Here is a 22369-nt window from a genome sequence, read left to right as displayed (position 1 = left end):
TGACTTAATAAAAACAGAGCAGATTTTCAGAATAAAACACTCAGAAAAACCAAATCCTGCAAAGTTGTTGGACGGTGGCTGTTTGGTACGGAACTTTGATATAAACATCGACCTTTATACTGACCTGAACAACCAAAACAAAGTGAAAACTTCAGGGATAATAAAGAACAGACTTGTTTCTTTGCAGTAATCATGTACCGGCTGCTGCATATTTAAAGCGATAGTTCACCCAAAATTCAAATTTCCCTCATTATCTCCTCCCCCTCATGTGGACTAAGAGCAGTGAGAAGTTTCAGAGTCCTCCGTGGCTTCTCTGAGTTACAGGGGGTCTTGGCGTAGCAGTATTTGAATGGATACCAACTTTCTTCATCCAAAAAGACACACCAAAAAAAATCCAAATACCTCCATACTGCTCGTATGTAATGTCCCTCTTGTATTGAAGCCCCGACATGAGAAATTAGTCAAAAAAAAAAAAAAAAAAGTCTATATTTTAAGCTTGTTTGTAGCAGAAGCTCCCAGTGTCTCAGTTCACTGCTCTGCCTGTGCCGGCGGAACAATTTCTCATGTCGGGGCTTCAATACAAGAGGGACATTACAGAGGTATTTGGATGTTTTTTGGTGTGTCTTTTTGTTACGAAGACAGTTGGTATCCATTGACCCCCCCCCCCCCCCCCCCCCCCCCCTGTAACTCAGAGAAGCCACGGAGGACTCTGAAACTTCTCACAGCCCTTAGTCCACATGAGGGGGAGGAGATAATGAGGGAAATTTGAATTTTGGGTGAACTATCCCTTTAACAGAAAGTCCTTTAACACGCAGCTCGTTTTGCAGGAAAACTTACATCCTTACATTTCCTCTTTGTCTCCTTCAGGACACGTTTGAGACCAAGTCGGACGAGGAGCGCAGAGACTTCGGCTTCACCATCATTCAGAAATTCTTCAGGCATCAGGTCTGAAAACCACACACACACACACACACACACACACACTGCAAAAACTCAAAATCTTACCAAGAATATTTGTCTTATTTCTAGTCAAAACAAATCTCATTCTACTTAAAATCAGACTCATCACATTAAAAAGCAACTTGTTTTTAGACACTTTTTACTTCTTTCAAGCTAATTTTCCACTTTAAATAAGTAGAAAAATCTGATAGTGGAGCAAGTTTTTCTTTCTTATTACAAACACAAAAAACCTGCTTTCACTGGCAGATTTTTCTACTTATTTCAAGTGAAAATTTGTTTGAAACAAGTGAAAATGATCTAAAAACAAGTTCATTTTAGGTGATGAGTCTTATTTTAAGTGGAAAGAGATTAGTTTTGACTAGAAATGAGACATTTTCACAAGAAATAAGACAAATATTCTTGGAAAGATTTTGAGTTTTTGCAGTGTAAAGCAGACACACACACGCACACACCTCTTCACTTAATAGTAATAAATAAGTGCAGTGATTAAAACCCTCTCTGTGTGTGTCTGTCTCAGTCCTATCAGTGTGTGTCCGTAGTGCAGAGACATGAACAGAGCTGCGTCCAGAGTCTGCAGGTCGATCCCTGTGGCGACGTCTTCCACGACTGCAGACGGTAAGTCCACACCGGGCTGGTCGCCATGACAACACTTCAGTACAGTCGATACCAATACTAGTGGATTGACACGATTCTCAATTCTCATTCAATACCACGATTAAAAATTTCAAAATTTCAAGTATTTAATGGGATAGTTCATCATTTTGCCACATTGGCCCATTGCCATAACCCCTATAGTCATAGCAGTAGGTTCGTTACCTTTAAGCTGTTTTTAGAACGGCGGAGCAGAGCCGTGAGCTGCTCAGAGCTACGCTACGGAGGCTCATTATGGGATTTCTTGGTTTCCCTCATCAAACTCATCAAATACACAATCCAACAACTCCACAACGCTCTGGTGGACAAGTTGTGAGCTGCACATTCACCACGCTATGAGATAATAACACAACGTTACCACACAGAGTTGTTTTAGAGGTAAATACAGAGACTGTTGATGAAAAACTGTCCCTGAAGGCAACGCGCATCAGTGGTTTTGCATGAATTTCCCTCTAAAACAACTCTGTGTGGTAACGTTGTGTTATTATCTCATAGCGTGGTGAATGTGCAGCTCACAACTTGTCCACCAGAGCGTTGTGGAGTTGTTGGATTGTGTATTTGATGAGTTTGATGAGGGAAACCAAGAAATCCCATAATGAGCCTCCGTAGCATAGCTCTGAGCAGCTCACGGCTCTGCTCCACCGTTCTAAAAACAGCTTGCACCGACAATTAAAGGTAACGAACCTACTGCTATGACTATAGGGATTATGGTGATGGGCCAATTTGACTAAATGTTGAACTATCCCTTTAAGCACTCAAGTTGTACATCCCATCTCTCTCCTTAGAGACCTAGATGAGTACCTCAGCGGTGAACCCTTCATCCAGTACCAGGACAGCATGTTCTTTGACCGGTTCCTGCAGTGGAAGATGTTGGAGAGGTCAGTGTGTGTGTGTGTGTGTGTGTGTGTGTGTGTGTGTGATGACGTGGGACAGATCAGGTTTATCTACTTGTGCTGGATTCACTCGGCTGCGTTCACCGTTGGCTCGGAGCCACAGAGTTGTATTGGAAAAAAATAATTTGAGAATGAAAACAAAGTGTTTGTTTCTTTTCTTTTCTTTTCTTTTCTTTTCCGTGCAGGCAGCCGATCACCAAGACGATGTTCAGACAGTACCGGCTGCTGGGGAAAGGAGGGTTTGGAGAGGTGAGACGGTTGCTCAGCACCTCACTCACACAACTACACATGCTGCAACAATTAATCAGACAATAATTGATTATTAAATTAATCGTGAACTATTTTAATAATCTAATAATCAGTTTGAGTAGTTTAAGGCAGGAAAAAAGTCCAGATTCTCTGATTCCAGCTTCTTAAATGTGAATATTTCTGGTTTCTTTGTTCCTTTATGACAATAAACTGAGTCTCTCTTTGGTTTGTGGACAAAACAAGACATTTGAGGACATTTGAACACTGTTTTTCAACATTTTTTTAAACATTTTATTGACCAAACAACTAATCAATTAATCGTTTAAAGCAGAAGTAAGCGATCCGGTCGTTTTCGCTAATGCTGCGTTCCAGGCAGGCTTTTGAAATCATAAATTACAGCTTCAAGTCACAACTTACGACTTTGTAGCGTTCCAGGCAACACACTCGTGTTTTTCCGACCTGTTTTACCGGTGAAAGTCACTATAACGGCCACTCGTAACTTCTGACCCGTGAACTCGTACCAGATCGAACTGGTACCACTTCACGGTCGGAAAAATACGAGTTTCCTTGAACGCACCATAACAGTCCTCGTCGCTACGTCACCACATTCACGGCGTTCCTTGGCTGCACACACAGCCCTGCATGCCGTTCTCTCTCCTCATTGGATAAAAACTGTAGGATACGATAAATGTTTTCTCCTCGGCTCAGAGCAGAGCAGAGTGACTGACAGACCCGTGTTTCAGTCCAAACACTCTATGTAAGTGATTGCTGTCGGAAGATATAACTATTTAAGACTTATATTAACACAAATATATCACTCACTTCTGCTTTAAATCCAAGTGGTGACTTTGTTTTTGGATGGGCACTAGTGTGTTAATCTAAGAATCAGCTCAGCCCACAGAATTATAAAAATACACTTCATTATCTCATCTCTATCTCAGCATCTACGATCCAGGACAGTTTTAGATTAATCTTCCCCCATGTAGCCGTACCGTAGATATGAGATGGACGTAGCCTATCATCTACTATTGTTGCTCTAGAAACTCAGGTTCCTGTTCAAACCACCGTCACAGATCAAAACCCAGATGAAACCTGAAGGGAAGTTAAATGATCTGCACAGCTTCAGCCACAGCTACAGCTACAGCTACATACCATCACAGCCTCATTTCACACACTTTTCATTTCCCTGTCTTCAGTTTCTCTGGTGTCTTGGTGCCCGAACCGGTCAGTAACGGCCCTGTCACACACACATTTACAAACTGACTGAATTACAACCTGTACAACAGACTGACACTCGTTTCCTCGTAGCTCTGTAAACAAGGAAGAAGACGTGAGCTGGAAAAACCCAATCACATCAATATTACAGTTTTATAGTGTACTGAATGAATCTTCATGGGATAGTTTTTTTAAGAAAGAAAAAAAGTCAAAATTCTCTGATTCCAGCTTCTTAAAGGGATGCGCCAACATTTTTTTTATTCGTGTCTTGCCTCACTCCCGAGTCCATGACCAGCAGATAGACACCATCCTTTCGACTGTGCGTGCAGTAACAAGGGAGATAGAGCCGTATCGCCCGTAATTAGCTTAGCTCAAACACTGGAAGTGTATGGGTAGTGTTAGCCTGCCTCCACCTAAAGTCGCTAATTAGCTTAGCTCAAACGCTGGAAGTGTATGGGTAGTGTTAGCCTGCCTGCTACCCGAGCTGAAATCAGCAGTCAGAAGCTGATTTCATTGTAGCTCTAAACTCTGTAAATATATCACTTTATCCACATTTCAAACATGTTTAGGTGAGAAAGTAGCCGTTTAGATCAGCAGTGTGTCGTTAATTTGTCTAAATACCAGCTGTTTACTATTTCGTTTGGAGAATTCGGCGCTACTCAAGCTAGTTCAATAGTTTCTGTACAAACCTTCATCAGAGTGGGTGTGTCTCCTCCAGGTGTGGGCGTGTCAGGTGCGAGCCACGGGGATGATGTACGCCTGCAAGAAGCTGGAGAAAACCCACGTGAAGAAGTGGAGGGGCGAGGCCATGGCGCTGAACGAGAAGCAGATCCTGGAGGGGCTGGACAGTCGCTTCGTGGTGGGTGGATATATATACCTACGCATCATACTATTGTTGTTACCAGACAGAGTTGTTTTAGAGGGAAATACAGAGACTGTTGATGAAAAACTGTCCCTGAAGGCAACGTGCATCAGTGGTTTTGCATGAATTTCCCTCTAAAACAACTCTGTGTGGTAACGTTGTGTTATTATCTCATAGCGTGGTGAATGTGCAGCTCACAACTTGTCCACCAGAGCGTTGTGGAGTTGTTGGATTGTGTATTTGATGAGTTTGATGAGGGAAACCAAGAAATCCCATAATGAGCCTCCGTTGGTAGCGTAGCTCTGAGCAGCTCACGGCTCTGCTCCGCCGTTCTAAAAACAGCTTGCACTGACAATTAAAGGTAACAAACCTACTGCTATGACTATAGGGACTATGGTGATGGGCCAATTTGCCAAAATGTTGAACTATCCTTTTACAGTTTCTTTTGTGGATTTATGCATATTTATATTTTACTATATAGCCTCTTTTTAATTTATTACTGTATTTCTTTATCAGTCAGAGCCACAGAAATGTAATTTCGTTCCTTCATTCACCGCAAGGTCTATGTTCTTTAATGAATGACAAATACAATCTATCAATCTATAAAGGTAGATGTTTGTATTAAAGCTCCATACAGTATAAAGGTAGATGTTTGTGTTAAAGCTCCATACAGTATAAAGGTAGATGTTTGTATTAAGGAAGTGTAAAACTACACTCAGGTGTTTTTTACATCTTCTCATGAGGAGGATGTGCAGCTTCATATCAGAACTTCCTTGACGTGGATCCAAAGTTTTCTGAGTTGAGGTTTTTATCTGAGCGTCTCAGACAGACCAGATCAGGAAGTGATGCTTTTGTTTTTCTCCAGGTGATTTGTCACAACGAGGAAGTGGTTTATCCAGTGTTTTTAGGTTCAGTAAAAACCTGTCGTCTTTCAAATATTTTTATTAGAGCACATTGTAACAAAGACAAAACCGAAATAAATCCCTCCCTCCCTACCCAGCCTTACCCTTCCGTCTAAATACTACTTTATTATAGTTAGGGGGAAACATTCATTTCCACTACCAGGTGTGAGAGTGAATGAGAGGTGACCACATTTTTTCAAAGTGTGGGAGTTGATCCATAAGACCTATATTTTATTCTCTCTAAGTGGACAGTGTTGATCACTAAGCCACATCTTTGTGGTGGGTGTTTCTTTCTTTTTCCAGTGCATGAGAAGAAGGAGCTTCTTTGCGATGATGAGACTATAGGAGAGGAAACATTGTTGGTAGTTATTTAACCTTTTAGTACACTGCAAAAATTCAAAATCTTACCAAGAATATTTGTCTTATTTCTAGTCAAAATAAATCTAATTATACTTAAAATAAGACTCATCACATTAAAAGCTGCTTGTTTTTAGACAATTTTCCACTTGAAATAAGTAGAAAAATCTGATAGTGGAGCAAGTTTTTCTTTCTTATTACAAGCACAAACAACTTGCTTTCACTGGCAGATTTTTCTACTTATTTCAAGTGAAAATTAGTTTGAAACAAGTGAAAATGATCTAAAAACAAGTTAATTTTTAGGTGATGAGTCTGATTTTAAGTGGAAAGAGATTAGTTTTGACTAGAAATGAGACATTTTGACAAGAAATAAGACAAATATTCTTGGTAAGATTTTTGAGTTTTTGCAGTGTATCGTCTGAAATTCCCAAAATAATAATATGTGGATTAGGCTCCAACTGTATGTTAAGTATTTTAGAGACTAAACTGAAGATATTAAACCAAAAGATCTTACACTTGGGACACAGGACGAAGCTGTGAAGCATCTGTCACACATAGGGGACATCTCAGGGTTTATTCTATGTAGCCTCAGTAAAAACCAGTTCTCCTCCTCCTGCTGCAGGTGAACTTGGCCTACGCCTACGAGACCAAGCATGCGCTCTGCATGGTGCTGACCATGATGAGCGGAGGAGACCTGAGGTATCACATCTACAACATCGGCACGCCGGGTCTGGACGTAGACCGAGTCCGCTTCTACGCCGCCGAGGTCTGCTGCGGTCTGATCCACCTGCACGACAAGGCCATCGTGTACCGGTGAGTCAGTCTCCACCAGAGCACTGGAATAAGAGAGTAAGGACAGCATTGGTCCAATGGAAGCGCCTCCTGGTGGAGGAATATGGGTATTGCAAACAGGGCCGGCCCTAGCATGTTGGTGGCCCTAAACAAGATTTTTGTTTGTGGCCCAAATCACTGGTTAAAACTGAATACAGACGTGTTTATCCCTCTGAGGTTTGAGGCCATTTTCTCCACTTTTACATATTTTCTTAAATGTATCTTTTTAAGATACTTGCAGATGTAACAATACTCAAGTGTTTTATGTCTAAATATTAGAACCTCCGCTGTAAGCACACTGAGGCCAGTTTGTCCTACAACACTGTAGAAAGAAATAATTTAGGACAAATGCTGGAAATTTGAGGTCTGCTTTTTGAAAACAATTCAAATCCCTTGTGAAAACACTCCTTCAGTCATGAGAATGAACTGTTTTGGTGCTTGAAATAGGATATGAATACAGTAATAGATACGTGTAGAAAACAAGTCTAAAATGACATTTTGTAAGATTGTTTTTTGAGCACAAATGTTGTCATTCTGCCGTTCTATTTTCACCTAATGTCTTAAATGTGAGATAAAAGAAGCTGAATATTGACTTCACATTACATCTAAAGCTCATAGCTGCACGTGAAGACCTCAGGATGTTTAAATGACTTGATGAACCCCGGTACCTTTCTGATCATGTGGCCCCCCCCCCCCACCTAACGGCTGTGGCCCTAAACAACCGCATAGAGGGTTTATGCCAGGGGCCGGTCCTGATTGCAAAAGCGCCCAAGAACTGACAACTCTGCATTGTTGATGAATGAGCAAGTGTGGTGTTTTCAATAATTTAAAGGGACAACGAGGAGTTTTGTAAAAGTGAAGTGTTTCCACACTACATTTATGAGCCTCCATGTACACGTTGAAATTCTTTGACCGGTGCAAGACAGACTCATGTTTTCATTCATCAAGAATTAAAGTCAGAGGTTGGAAGACGATCACATACCGTCATAGTTCCCACCATAAACGGAGATTCGGCGGCGTTATTCTCATGACTCGCCACGAAACCGAAAGTAAAGAAACGCTGGTCGGCTCGCCCAGCATTTCCACCACCACTAATAATAACAAAATAACCATAGAGACAAAACCATAGATTTATCTAAAATGGACCATTAACAAGTGGTAACGTAGATTCATCCACATTAATATCAGACTTTTTATAACTCATAATAATTCATGGTGAAAATGTGTACACTATGTATATGTGCAACTATGTGAGAACCATGAATGAAATAAATCAAAATGAAATGAAATGAAATGAAACAAATAGAAACTCCTTGTTGTCCCTTTAACTCCAGTAAAAGTAAAAATATTTGTCTTGGAAATGTATTCAAGTAAGAGTAATAAGTACCAAAGAAATCTAATACTCAAGTAAAGTACAAATCATCTGGATATGTATTTAAGTACAGTACTCAAGTACATTTACACCGTTACACTGCAAAAACTCAAAATCTTCACAAGAATATTTGTCTTATTTCTTGTCAAAATGTCTCATTTCTAGTCAAAACTAATCTATTTCCACTTAAAATAAGACTCATCACCTAAAAATTAACTTCTTTTTTTTTTTTTTTAGATCATTTTCACTTGTTTCAAACTAATTTTCAATTGAAATAAGTAGAAAAATCTGCCAGTGAAAGCAAGTTTTTGTGCTTGTAATAAGAAAGAAAAACTTGCTCCACTATCAGATTTTTCTGCTTATTTCAAGTGAAAATCTGCTTGAAAGAAGTAAAAAGTGTCTAAAAACAAGCTGCTTTTTAACATGTGATGAGTCTTATTAAATTTGTTTTGACAAGAAATTACATTTTGACTAGAAATAAGACAAATATTCTTGGCAAGATTTTGAGTTTTTGCAGTGTACTGTCCACCATGGTCTCTGATCCTCTAACGCTGTGTTTGATGTTTTCAGGGACCTGAAGCCAGAAAACATCCTGTTGGACGACAACGGTACGTACTGTAGCTACATACAGCCGCGGCCACGAGAAACAAGAGTTTAGTTTAGTGAGCAGCAATAAATAGAAACTGTGTAAAGCAGCAGATCATGTTTCACATTCCACATTCCTCATTCCTCACCGTGATGAGATCTGATTGTGACAGACTGAGATATTTTTAGCTCCTCTACGAGTCTGAATGAAGTTCTGCCAAACACCGACCTGTTCTGCTCTGGAGGAGGAAACGCCACAGATGCTTTTCATTCTGACATGGATGTAAAACAAAGGAGGCTTGAAGGAAGTGAAAGCCTCTGTCCCTTAGCCAAAAGTACTATACTTGAAGTTTGTATTTATATTTAGAGAATCTCAGTCTACTAAACCAGTTGAGTGGATTCAGTCGTGTGTGTTTGTGTTGTGTTGTTTTTCCTCCAGGACACATCCGCATCTCCGACCTGGGCCTGGCGGTCCGGCTGCCTGAGGAGGGGCTGGTCCGGGGCCGCGTGGGAACACACGGATACATGGGTGAGTTAGTAGCCTACTGTCGACGGAGTTTTATTCTCCTGTTCTGAGCACGAAACCATAGACTGTATAAACATGAAACACAGAGAAAACACCAGAAACAACAACAGACGCTTTTGTGCAGAAGTCGAGAGTTTCATGACGGTGGTCCAGTAACAGTTCACCTGCAGCTGGGTTTCTAACAGCGTGACCGACAGGTGTTCAATTTACCAGACAAATGTTTGAAATTCTGGTCAAATATGATCTGAGTTTATTGAGCTTAAAGGGAAAATTCACCCAAAATTGAAATTTCATTCATTATCTCCTCCCCCTCATGTGGACTAAGGGCTGGGAGAAGTTTCAGAGTCCTCCGTGGCTTCTCTGAGTTACAGGGGGTCTCGGCGTAGCAGTGCATGTCCATATGACGGTTGCAAATGGATACCAACTGTCTTCATAACAAAAAGACACACCAAAAAACATCCAAATACCTCCATGCTGCTCGTCTGTAATGTCCGTCTGGTATTGAAGCCCCGACATGAGAAATTGTTCCGCCGGTCAGTGCAAATCACAGGAAGAGCAGTGAACTGAGACACTGGGAGCTTCTGCTACAAACAAGCTTGAAATATAGACTTATTTAATTTTTTTCGGAACAATTTCTCATGTCGGGGCTTCAATACAAGAGGGACATTACATACGAGCAGCATGGAGGTATTTGGATGTTTTTTGGTGTGTCTTTTTGTTACGAAGACAGTTGGTATCCATTTGCAACCGTTATATGGACATGCACTGCTACGCCGAGACCCCCTGTAACTCAGAGAAGCCACGGAGGACTCTGAAACTTCTCCCAGCCCTTAGTCCACATGAGGGGGAGGAGAGTGAACTATCCCTTTAAGAGGTTTATAAACTAAAGTAATGGTAGCCTAACTGAAACTAAAACACAGAGTTTGTCTCTTTTCCTCCTCAGCAGCTGCTCAGACATTTTCCAGCTTCCATTTCACAATAAAAGTGAAAATACTGCTGCATTTACCTGCAGTCTGAACGCAGCCTTTGTTAAGATAGAAACTCTCTGTCGTGCTCAGGTTGGTTTGTTGCAGAGCAGCAGGTTCAGGCTGGATCCTGTGGAGGAACAGATCAAGGTGTTAACAGGTGTTAAAGGGATAACAATAACATTATAATTAGAGTTGATTCATTCTATCTAGATGATAGAAAGCCAGTTCCTGCTGCTCCTGTTTGTCTTCTAATAAAGACACTAATTATAGCTACAGGATGTAACAGCTTATTACATAATGCAGCGCTACAAGCCTATATAAGATTTTGTGTAAGATCACTGATTAAATTCAGTGTCCCAGTTAAAGGCGCTCAGGCAGGCGATTTTTAAGTAAGCTAAAAGTAATTAAAACGTTGACCTAACCTTTATGCACCGGGCTGCTTATACTTATATAACTATTTATAGAACTGTTACATATAGCACTTTAATCTGGCATTTTAAAACACTTTCTGTTTCTATATCCTTATGTTGCTGCGCTGTTGTTTTTAAGTGACTTTATTCTATTGGTTTATCTTCACCTCTTCTTGATTTTACCCTCATTTCTTGTTTTTTATGTTCGTTTGTGCACAAAATCTTGCATCTTGTATTTAAGTCACACTGATGAGAACAAATTGACACAGTGTAAAGGAAACAGAAAATAAACAATGGAGCACATGACGGACTGTGTCATCGTCATCGCTGTTGTTGTGCCAACGCTGGCACAGCTACAATCGCTGCTGCTGCTGCACGTTCACTTGAAGCGTAACTAATGAAGAGACTAAAAATAAATAAACTAGTTTCATCGGCTCAGAATAGAACTATGAATGAGCTCATCTTCTTACTTTAATGACTCTGACTCCACCCGCTCTTTCATTCATGGAAACAAACGTTCACTACATTTGAACTCAATGTTTTGAAAAAAAAAAAAAAGGTTCAGATTTTCACCACGACTGGACGGAAACTAAAAACTTTTAACGTCGACTTGGACTTGAGGATGAACTGGTTAGAATTTGATGGTTTGAGCGTCGTCCACCGCCACAGAATTCACAACCAGATGTGACAACGTTTTTTTTTTTTAGGGAATTTAAAGCAGAAGTGAGTGGTCCGGTCGTTTTCGCTAATGCTGCGTTCCAGGCAGGCTTTTGAAATCGTAAATTACAGCTTCAAGTCACAACTTACGACTTTGTAGCGTTCCAGGCAACCCACTCGTGTTTCTCCGACCTGTTTTACCGGTGAAAGTCACTATAACGGCCACTCGTAACTTCTGACCCGTGAACTCGTACCAGATCAAACTGGTACCACTTCACGGTCGGAAAAATACGAGTTTCCTTGAACGCACCATAACAGTCCTCGTCCCTACGTCGCCACATTCACGGCGTCCCTTGGCTGCACACACAGCCCTGCATGCCGTTCTCTCTCCTCATTGGATAAAAACTGTAGGATACGATAAATGTTTTCTCCTCGGCTCAGAGCAGAGCAGAGTGACTGACAGACCCGTGTTTCAGACCAAACACTCTATAGAAGTGATTGCTGTCGGAAGATAGAACTATTTAAGACTTATATTAACACAAATACTGTATATCACTCACTTCTGCTTTAACAGGAGCCACATAAAGTGCAGTTTTATCTTAAAGGGATAGTTCAACATTTTGTCAAATTGGCCCATTGCCATAATCCCTATAGTCATAGCAGTAGGTTCGTTACCTTTATTGCTCATGGGATTTCTTTGGTTTCCCTCATCAAACTCATCAAATACACAATCCAACAACTCCACAACGCTCTGGTGGACAAGTTGTGAGCTGCACATTCACCACGCTATGAGATAATAACACAACGTTACCACACAGAGTTGTTTTAGAGGGAAATACAGAGACTGCTTCATGAAAAACTGTCCCTGAAGGCAACACGCATCAGCTGTTTTGCATGAATTTCCCTCTAAAACAACTCTGTGTGGTAACGTTGTGTTATTATCTCATAGCGTGGTGAATGTGCAGCTCACAACTTGTCCACCAGAGCGTTGTGGAGTTGTTGGATTGTGTATTTGATGAGTTTGATGATGAGGGGAAACCAAGAAATCCCATAATGAGCCTCCGTAGCGTAGCTCTGAGCAGCTCACGGCTCTGCTCCGCCGTTCTAAAAACAGCTTGCACCGACAATTAAAGGTAACGAACCTACTGCTATGACTATAGGGGTTATGGTGATGGGCCAATTTGCCAAAATGTTGAACTATCCCTTTAAAGCTCCATACAGTAGTGTCTACAAGCAGAAACACTCTATTGATGTGTTTCTCCTGTTTCCAGCTCCAGAGGTGATCAGCAACAACTATTATGGGATGAGCGCGGACTGGTGGGGCTTCGGCGTGCTGGTGTACGAGATGACGGCCGGGACGCAGCCGTTCAAGTCGCGAGGAGAGCGACCGCACGTCAGCGAGATGGAGAAGAGGATTCACACGGAGCAGGAGGAGTACGGGGACACGTTCACCGACCACGCCAAGGACCTGAGCTCCGCCGTGAGACACACACACACACACACACACACACACACACAGAATTACTGATTACATGTCCCAAAGCCATCAGACTCTTTAATACGTCACACTGCAAAAACTCAAAATCTTGCCAAGAATATTTGTCAAAATGTCTCATTTCTAGTCAAAACTAATCTCTTTCCTCTTAAAATAAGACTCATCACCTAAAAATGAACTTGTTTTTAGATCATTTTCACTTGTTTCAAACTAATTTTCACTTGAAATAAGTAGAAAAATCTGCCAGTGAAAGCAAGTTTTTTGTGCTTATAATAAGAAAGAAAAACTTGCTCCACTATCAGATTTTTCTACTTATTTTAAGTAAAAAAATGCTTGAAAGAAGTAAAAAGTGTCTAAAAACAAGCTACTTTTAATGTGACGAGTCTTATTTTAAGTAGAATGAGATTGTTTTGAGTAGAAATCAGAAAAATATTCTTGGTAAGATTTTGAGTTTTTGCAGTGCAGTGTGTATTTTCCTTCAGTCAGCCATACTGCTTCTCTGACAACACGGAAACAGGCATCAACAATCGATCGCTGTGCAGCACATTCGCCACAGACTTGATAAAGAAAATAAAAACAATTGAAGTTCCCAAAAAATAACTTATACAAGTGAATTTTTATCAAAGGTAAGTACAAGGTTGTAAACAAAAAGTGATATAAAATAACTATTTTTATCTATAAGTGCTGTTACTGTCTCTGTTGTTGTTTCCAATACCTGCCAGGCAAAAGCAGTTAAACACAGAATAGATGATCAATCATCATTTTAACCTTTTTGACTCAAGACACATGAAAACAATGAATTATTATTCCCTTTTAACTCACTCTTTGTAATGAATTGCTATACGTATGAACATCATGAACTATCTTTTTAATCAGGTCTTTCCATGAATTATTAGCCTATTGTTTTCATTGCTTATATCCTGTTTTAAACATTTTATCATGTTCAATATTATCACCATGACACACTCTTTTTAATAACATTTTGCCATGAATTATTATTATTCTCAGCCATTAGCTCCTGTTTAAACTTAGCTTTTTATCATGTTCACTATTATAACCATGACACACACACACACACACACACACACACACACACACACACACACACACACACACACACACACACAGGGCCGTTGCTATGAATTCTGGGCCCCCTTAAAGAATACTAAAGTGGGCCCCTCCCCCTAACTTTTCCTTTTTTTTCTTAGACTACGTATGTATGATCGTTTTTTATTTAGCCTTCTTTGTTTTGATGCTAATGCAGCATTACACTGCAAAAACTCAAGTATCTTACCAAGAATATTTGTCTTATTTCTAGTCAAAATGTCATTTCTAGTCAAAACAAATCTCATTCTACTTAAAATAAGACACATCATATTAAAAGTAGCTTGTTTTTCAAGCATATTTTCAATTGGAATAAGTAGAAAAAATTTGATAGTGGAACAAGTTTTTATTACAAACACAAAAAACTTTCACTGGCAGATTTTTCTACTTATTTCAAGTGAAAATTTGTTTGAAACAAGTGAAAATGATCTAAAAACAAGTTAATTTTTAGGTGATGAGTCTCATTTTAAGTGGAAAGAGATTAGTTTTGACTAGAAATGAGACATTTGGACAAGAAATAAGACAAATATTCTTGGAAAGATGTTGAGTTTTTACAGTGTACTATGAGTATTAGTCAGGGTCTTACACAGAATAAATCAGTCATACAAAGATTAGACTACTGGGTTTTTTATGGGCCCCACTGGGCGCTGGGCCCCTAGAGTTATCACCACCTTTCTCCCCTAGACAACGGCCCTGCACACACACACACACACACACACACACACACCTGTACGTCACTGAGGTTTCTCTCTCTGCTGCAGCTGCTGAACAAAGACCCCCGACAGCGGCTCGGCTGCTGGGGGGCCGGAGGACGAGAGGTTCAGTCTCATCCCTTCTTCAGGAAGATCAACTTCAGGATGCTTGAGGCCGGACTCATCGAGCCGCCGTTCAGACCCGACGTGAGTGTCCTGCACTTTACCCAGTTTACCCAGCATGCACCTCAGCAGCTGGACGCGCCCTGTCTGACGTGAACAAGGTCACAACAGCACAACAGACTAGAAATATAAAGATGTTTTACCACTGTTTCATGAGACACTTCTTCACTTAATGGATGGGTGAAATATTATCTCACTGCTTCCTTTTCTAATAAGTTATAAAATTTTGAAGCAAACACCAGAAATATATAAATATTTGTTCTGCGACTGAAGAACATTACTTTTTTAGTCAATGTGTACGTTCAAATTAGGGCCAATGGTGTGAATTTTTGGAAATACTGTAGAGAAATTTCTGGAAAAAAGTGGTAAGATTTAGAAGAAAAAAAAATTATCTTGAAAAAAGTGGTAAAAATTTCTCCCCCCCAATTTTTTTTTTTAGAAAAAGTGGTAACATTTCTGAAAAATCTAAAACAAAAAAAATATTAAAATTTTCTTTTTGAAAAAGTGAAAAAATTTCTTTAAAAAAAAAAAAAAAAAAAAAAACATTTTAAAAAACGTGGTAAAATATCTAAAAAAAAAATTAATAATAATCTAAAAAAAAAGTTTTTCAATTTTTTTAGAAAAAGTGGAAAAATTTCTACAAAAAAAATCTAAAAAAAGAAAGTTTTTTATTTTTTTTTTAGAAAAAGTGGAAAAATTTCTAAAAAAAAAAGAAAGAAAAAAAAAACGTTTTTAAAAACTTTTAGAAAAAAAAAAAGAAAATCCAAAAAAAAAAAGTTTTTAAAATTCTAGAAAAGGGAGGTAAAATTTTTCAGCTGTACTTGTACTGAACTGTCTAATGAACCTTTTATAAAATGTGGAGGATGGATTAAACTTGAACTTTCTGAGTCGCCTGTTTAGTCCATAATAATAACACAAAGACGGTGATGTGATAAATGAGACGAGGTGTTGGTGTCGCCCCCTGCAGCCCCGGCTGGTGTACTGCAGCGACGTTCAGGACATTGACGAGTTCTCCACGGTGAAGGGCGTCACCCTCGACGACACCGACTCCAACTTCTACTCCAAGTTCAACACGGGCAGCGCTCCAATCAGCTGGCAGAACGAGGTGATGACATCACAGCCTCCTCAACATTTAATTTAATTTAATTTAATTCAGTTTATTTGATAGGGACAATGCAGGTTACCATAGTGACACTTCCACTCGTTACAAACAAGTCAATGTGACTGATGTTCTGCATACAGAGATTATACACTGCAAAAACTCTACATCTTTCCAAGAATATTTGTCTTATTTCTTGTCAAAATGTCTCATTTCTAGTCAAAACTAATCTCTTTCCACTTAAAATAAGACTCATCACCTAAAAATTAACTTGTTTTTAGATCATTTTCACTTGAAATAAGTAGAAAAATCTGCCAGTGAAAGTAAGTTTTTTGTGCTTGTAATAAGAAAGAAAAAACTTGCTCCACTATCAGATTTTTCTACTTATTTCAAGTGAAAATCTGCTTGAAAGAAGTAAAAAGTGTCTAAAAACAAGCTGCTTTTTAATATGATGAGTCTTATTTTAAGTATAATGAGATTGTTTTGACCAGAAATGAGACATTTTGACTAGAAATAAGACAAATATTTTTGGTAAGATTTTGAGTTTTTGCAGCGTAGCTAATGCTAGTTTCCAACTCCCGTCCCTAGTTCGGCTTTTAGTAGAAAAAAAGAAGGTAAGAAGAAAGACATCAAAGTTACATACAACACTATAAAATGTACAATACATCTAAAATCATACCAAGTCATGACACATTAAAAATGCATACAGTTCTGATTTTGTTTCAGCCAGATTTCAACCTTTGTATTAAAAATTCTAATGTCTCGGGTTAGTTTTATTTCGGTCGGTAGTGAATTCCACATCTGGGAGGAACCCTTTATAGAGAAGGCTGATTGCCCAAAGGAGGTCTTCTTACGGCGTGAGATTTTACAGTTGCCACTTGCCGTACCCCTGGTGATCCTATCACTATTTTGTCCTCAACATCTGTCTGTCTCTCTGTGTCCTGTCTGTGCTGTAGATCATCGACAGCGACTGCTTCAGGGAGCTGAACATGTTCGGTGCCGGTGGGACTCGAACTCCGGACCTGGTCTGGTCCCAGACCCAGGAGACGCCCAAACGCGGCCTCCTGACCCGACTCTTCCGCCGACATGTGAGAAAACAGTCCCAACTAGTGTCTTTAATCATGTTTTACAGCACTGGGCTGGTTAAAGGAGACCTATGATGCTTCTTCCAGGGTTCCTACAGCTTAAGCCAAGTTCAATTTAAGACTTTTTTAAAGCCACTTGAAATGAAATTTAAGACCGACTTCATAATAAACACAAATGCAGAAAAAAAGGGGAAAAAAACACCACATCAATTACATAGGGTTAGGGACAATTTTACCCACTTCCAAAGTAAAGTGACTACTACATGAACATTGGATTGTGTCTCTTTCCAGCTGTCCTTTCAAAATAAATGCATAAAAAGTCGGGAAAAAAAACAAAACACTGACTCGGGAGCTGGTGGCGGTGAGAAATTTAGCGTTGACGGCCTGAGACGAAGATCCGCCCGCCGGTTTCTGTTTAGAGTTGCTGAAGAGTTTCTCTGATGACTTTAGGTGGAGGCAGGCTAACACTACCCATACACTTCCAGTGTTTGAGCTAAGCTAATTAGCGACTTTAGGTAGGAGGCAGGCTAACACTACCTATACACTTCCAGTGTTTGAGCTAAGCTAATTAGCGACTTTAGGTAGGAGGCAGGCTAACACTACCCATACACTTCCAGCGTTTGAGCTAAGCTAATTAGCGACTTTAGGTAGGAGGCAGGCTAACACTACCTATACACTTCCAGTGTTTGAGCTAAGCTAATTAGCGACTTTAGGTAGGAGGCAGGCTAACACTACCCATACACTTCCAGTGTTTGAGCTAAGCTAATTAGCGAGTTTAGGTGGAGGCAGGCTAACACTACCCATACACTTCCAGTGTTTGAGCTAAGCTAATTAGCGACTTTAGGTAGGAGGCAGGCTAACACTACCCATACACTTCCAGCGTTTGAGCTAAGCTAATTAGCGACTTTAAAGGGATAGTTCACCCTAGAATGATATTTCGCTCATTATCTACTCACCCTCATGTTGACTAAGGGCTGGAAGAATTATCAGAGTCCACCGTCCCTTCTCTGAGTTACAGGGGGTCTCGGCGTAGCAGTGCATTTCAATGCAACGGTTGCAAAGGGACACCGGAGCTCTTCGTAAAAAAACACACACAAAAAAACATCCAAATACCTCCATGATGCTCGTATGTAATGTCCGTCTTGTGCTGAAGCCCCAAATTGCGTAATTGTCCCGAAAAAAATTAAATAAGTCTATATTTTAAGCTTGTTTGTAGCGGAAGCTTCTCGAAGCTCCTCTTCCTGGTCCGTCCAAATCTCGCGTGATTCGCAGTAACCGCACTGACGCCGGCGCAAATCACGCGAGATTTGGACGGACCAGGAAGAGGAGCTTCGAGAAGCTTCCGCTACAAACAAGCTTAAAATATAGACTTATTTAATTTTTTTCGGGACAATTACGCAATTTGGGGCTTCAGCACAAGACGGACATTACATACGAGCATCATGGAGGTATTTGGATGTTTTTTTGTGTGTGTTTTTTTACGAAGAGCTCCGGTGTCCCTTTGCAACCGTTGCATTGAAATGCACTGCTACGCCGAGACCCCCTGTAACTCAGAGAAGGGACGGTGGACTCTGATAATTCTTCCAGCCCTTAGTCAACATGAGGGTGAGTAGATAATGAGCGAAATATCATTCTAGGGTGAACTATCCCTTTAAGTGAAGGCAGGCTAACACTACCTATACACATCCAGTGTTTGAGCTAAGCTAATTAGTGACTTTAGGTAGGAGGCAGGCTAACACTACCTATACACTTCCAGCATTTGAGCTAAGCTAATTAGCGACTTTAGGTAGGAGGCAGGCTAACACTACCCATACATTTCCAGCGTTTGAGCTAAGCTAATTAGCGACTTTATAGTTAGAGCAGTTTAGCAGGATACTCTGACCATCTGTGAAAAAATTTATTACCAATAGCTTTCTTTACCATTGTGTTCCTGTAGGTGTCTAGTAACAGCTCTCAATTTATTTATTTCCAAATCCATTGGGAAAATTCTGGAGAGTCAATCAAAGTTAAGGTGCCCAGAGGGCTCGGGTGAAAAAAAAGAAAAAAAAAATGAAAATTCTAATTTAAGTTTGTGAAATGTCTAACTAGGGGTTTTAAGGGGTGCTGAGTCCATTTCAACCATTAGTTTTGAGTAAAAATGTTTCCCTGACCATAAATTATTGGTATATTTGAGTTATAGTGTATGGCAAAGGGTATAGTCAAAGTCATTGTTGAACAGATTCTAGCCTATTCTAAATCTAAAGATTCCATTCTAAAAATAAATAAATAAATAAAATGAAAATAAAAAAGAAGAAAGAAATACAAAATACTTCAGAAGAGTACACAAGTTAGAAAAAAATAATAACACAAATAGTGGGAACATACCGCACACTAGACTGGGTTATGAGGATCTTTAGTTTATTTCAGAGCAACGCGTTACGCTTGTGGCTTCTTCAGGCTCATGCTGAGACCAGGAAGTCAGGGGATTTTAAAGGAAATGGTACTCAATCAATTTACATAAGTAATTGAACAAGGTGAAAACATATTTAACAATCAAACATCAATGGCTGGGGAGTACCATAGAAATGGATAAAACACATATATTTAAGTGCATTCAGCAGCTTTACAGCAAATTTGAGTACAGGTGTACCTTCAGTGATTCACTTACAGAAAGGCAGTGTCTATACACAACAATACAACAATACAACACAAACAGGTCATATACAAATAGGCAATCTCATCCATCATAACATCAAAAATATATACATACCAAGGATGAACACAGGTGTTAATAGTGAGGATGATATCACACAAGTAGAGCAACAATAGGCAGATCATCTTTTCGTCATTTTCAGTCAGACCAGACCAGTCATACTTCAGAAGAGTGATAACACCAACTGTGCACATGCATGATACCCAGTACCTGAGTGTGGTTTCTATGGTCATGATGCCCTCTGGAAGGATTGAGAGGGAGCATTGCATCATGGCAAATATTTTTGGAGAACAAACACGATTTTAAGGTATGATAGTTACCTTTTGACATAATAATAGTTTTTCCTTCTGCTAGCAAACGCTTTTATCTAGTAAATTAAGAAATGCATTAATATTCTCTTGTTTATTGCTTAAAAAGAACAACCATTCACCTAGCTAATGTTAGATAACTGTTGTCAACACTTGTCTATTTTAGCAGGTACATAGGTAAATAGACAAGTGTCATGGTTTTTGTCAAAACAGACTGTGGTGGTCCATACAACTAGACTAAGGTTACTATAGTAGAGAAGGTTGCCACAACTCAATTGATCACACTGGTTATATATTTTTTCCCCAATATGATGGACCATGGACTCGATCAAGACAGTTGTGTACCTATTGAAACTGAATTACTACATAAATTAGCTCTAGCTCATCACTACATTACAACATAAACTAGCTCCTATGGACCTTATCAACATTTGCTAATGACTCTCATGCTTGCTAACTAGATAGTTATCTAACATTAGCTAGGTGAATGGTTGTTCTTTTTAAGCAATAAACAAGAGAATATTAATGCATTTCTTAATTTACTAGATAAAAGCGTTTGCTAGCAGAAGGAAAAACTATTATTATGTCAAAAGGTAACTATCATACCTTAAAATCGTGTTTGTTCTCCAAAAATATTTGCCATGATGCAATGCTCCCTCTCAATCCTTCCAGAGGGCATCATGACCATAGAAACCACACTCAGGTACTGGGTATCATGCATGTGCACAGTTGGTGTTATCACTCTTCTGAAGTATGACTGGTCTGGTCTGACTGAAAATGACGAAAAGATGATCTGCCTATTGTTGCTCTACTTGTGTGATATCATCCTCACTATTAACACCTGTGTTCATCCTTGGTATGTATATATTTTTGATGTTATGATGGATGAGATTGCCTATTTGTATATGACCTGTTTGTGTTGTATTGTTGTATTGTTGTGTATAGACACTGCCTTTCTGTAAGTGAATCACTGAAGGTACACCTGTACTCAAATTTGCTGTAAAGCTGCTGAATGCACTTAAATATATGTGTTTTATCCATTTCTATGGTACTCCCCAGCCATTGATGTTTGATTGTTAAATATGTTTTCACCTTGTTCAATTACTTATGTAAATTGATTGAGTACCATTTCCTTTAAAATCCCCTGACTTCCTGGTCTCAGCATGAGCCTGAAGAAGCCACAAGCGTAACGCGTTGCTCTGAAATAAACTAAAGATCCTCATAACCCAGTCTAGTGTGCGGTATGTTCCCACTATTTGTGTTATTATTTTTTTCTAACTTGTGTACTCTTCTGAAGTATTTTGTATTTCTTTCTTCTTTTTTATTTTCATTTTATTTATTTATTTATTTTTAGAATGGAATCTTTAGATTTAGAATAGGCTAGAATCTGTTCAACAATGACTTTGACTATATCCCTTTGCCATACACTATAACTCAAATATACCAATAATTTATGGTCAGGGAAACATTTTTACTCAAAACTAATGGTTGAAATGGACTCAGCACCCCTTAAAACCCCTAGTTAGACATCTCACAAACTTAAATTAGAATTTTCATTTTTTTTCTTTTTTTTCACCCGAGCCCTCTGGGCACCTTAACTTTGATTGACTCTCCAGAATTTTCCCAATGGATTTGGAAATAAATAAATTGAGAGCTGTTACTAGACACCTACAGGAACACAATGGTAAAGAAAGCTATTGGTAATAAATTTTTTCACAGATGGTCAGAGTATCCTGCTAAACTGCTCTAACTATTAGGTGGAGGCAGGCTAACACTACCTATACACTTCCAGTGTTTGAGCTAAGCTAATTACGGGCGATACGGCTCTATCTCCCTTGTTACTGCACGCACAGTCGAAAGGATGGTGTCTATCTGCTGGTCATGGACTCAGGACGATTATAAGTCTGTTAAAGGGATACGGCAACATTTTTTTTTTCGTGTCTTGCCTCACTCCCAACATTTCGCGATAAATCAATAATAGTTTTACTTCTCTTCCTGCAGCCTCCTCCTCCAGACGACGGCAGACAGAACCTGCTGCCCAGTGAAACCTACATGAAGCCAGAACTCCTCAGCACGGCGCTCTGACCGCGGCACGTGACCTTCGCCGCCCGCAGCTTCTCTCTGCTAAAGCACTTGTTCCTTCGTCTGTTCTCAGGTTCAGCTCAGCTGTCAGTCAACGACTCTCAGTCCCGCCCATTTTTTGTTGAAGACTGGAGTTCTTTTGTGAAACATTTTGTTGGAAATATGAAGGTACTTGAACTGATTTCACAACC

The 22369-nt window shown here is 39.6% G+C and overlaps 1 protein-coding gene across 1 annotated transcript in view; it reads left to right on the top strand.

Moving 5' to 3' along the window:
* Window positions 1–22181, top strand: part of grk5 (G protein-coupled receptor kinase 5) — a gene marked incomplete at both ends in the record, with an annotated part of 28288 nt that extends 6107 nt beyond the window's left edge. The window contains 13 exons of the mRNA XM_083983940.1: window positions 868–945; window positions 1478–1575; window positions 2397–2493; window positions 2694–2753; window positions 4687–4827; window positions 6712–6902; window positions 8863–8900; window positions 9317–9406; window positions 12710–12918; window positions 14799–14936; window positions 15880–16017; window positions 16968–17099; window positions 22098–22181. Coding sequence (XP_083840066.1) covers window positions 868–945; window positions 1478–1575; window positions 2397–2493; window positions 2694–2753; window positions 4687–4827; window positions 6712–6902; window positions 8863–8900; window positions 9317–9406; window positions 12710–12918; window positions 14799–14936; window positions 15880–16017; window positions 16968–17099; window positions 22098–22181 — 1494 coding nt within the window. The remainder of the gene's footprint in view (window positions 1–867; window positions 946–1477; window positions 1576–2396; window positions 2494–2693; window positions 2754–4686; window positions 4828–6711; window positions 6903–8862; window positions 8901–9316; window positions 9407–12709; window positions 12919–14798; window positions 14937–15879; window positions 16018–16967; window positions 17100–22097) is intronic.
* Between the last annotated feature and the right edge of the window lie 188 nt (window positions 22182–22369).

The sequence above is a fragment of the Trachurus trachurus genome (assembly GCF_905171665.1).
Source record: "Trachurus trachurus genome assembly, chromosome: 12".
NCBI lineage: Eukaryota > Metazoa > Chordata > Actinopteri > Carangiformes > Carangidae > Trachurus > Trachurus trachurus.
Note: the sequence above shows the minus strand (reverse complement) of the source record. Positions and strands in the feature narration are given on the sequence as shown.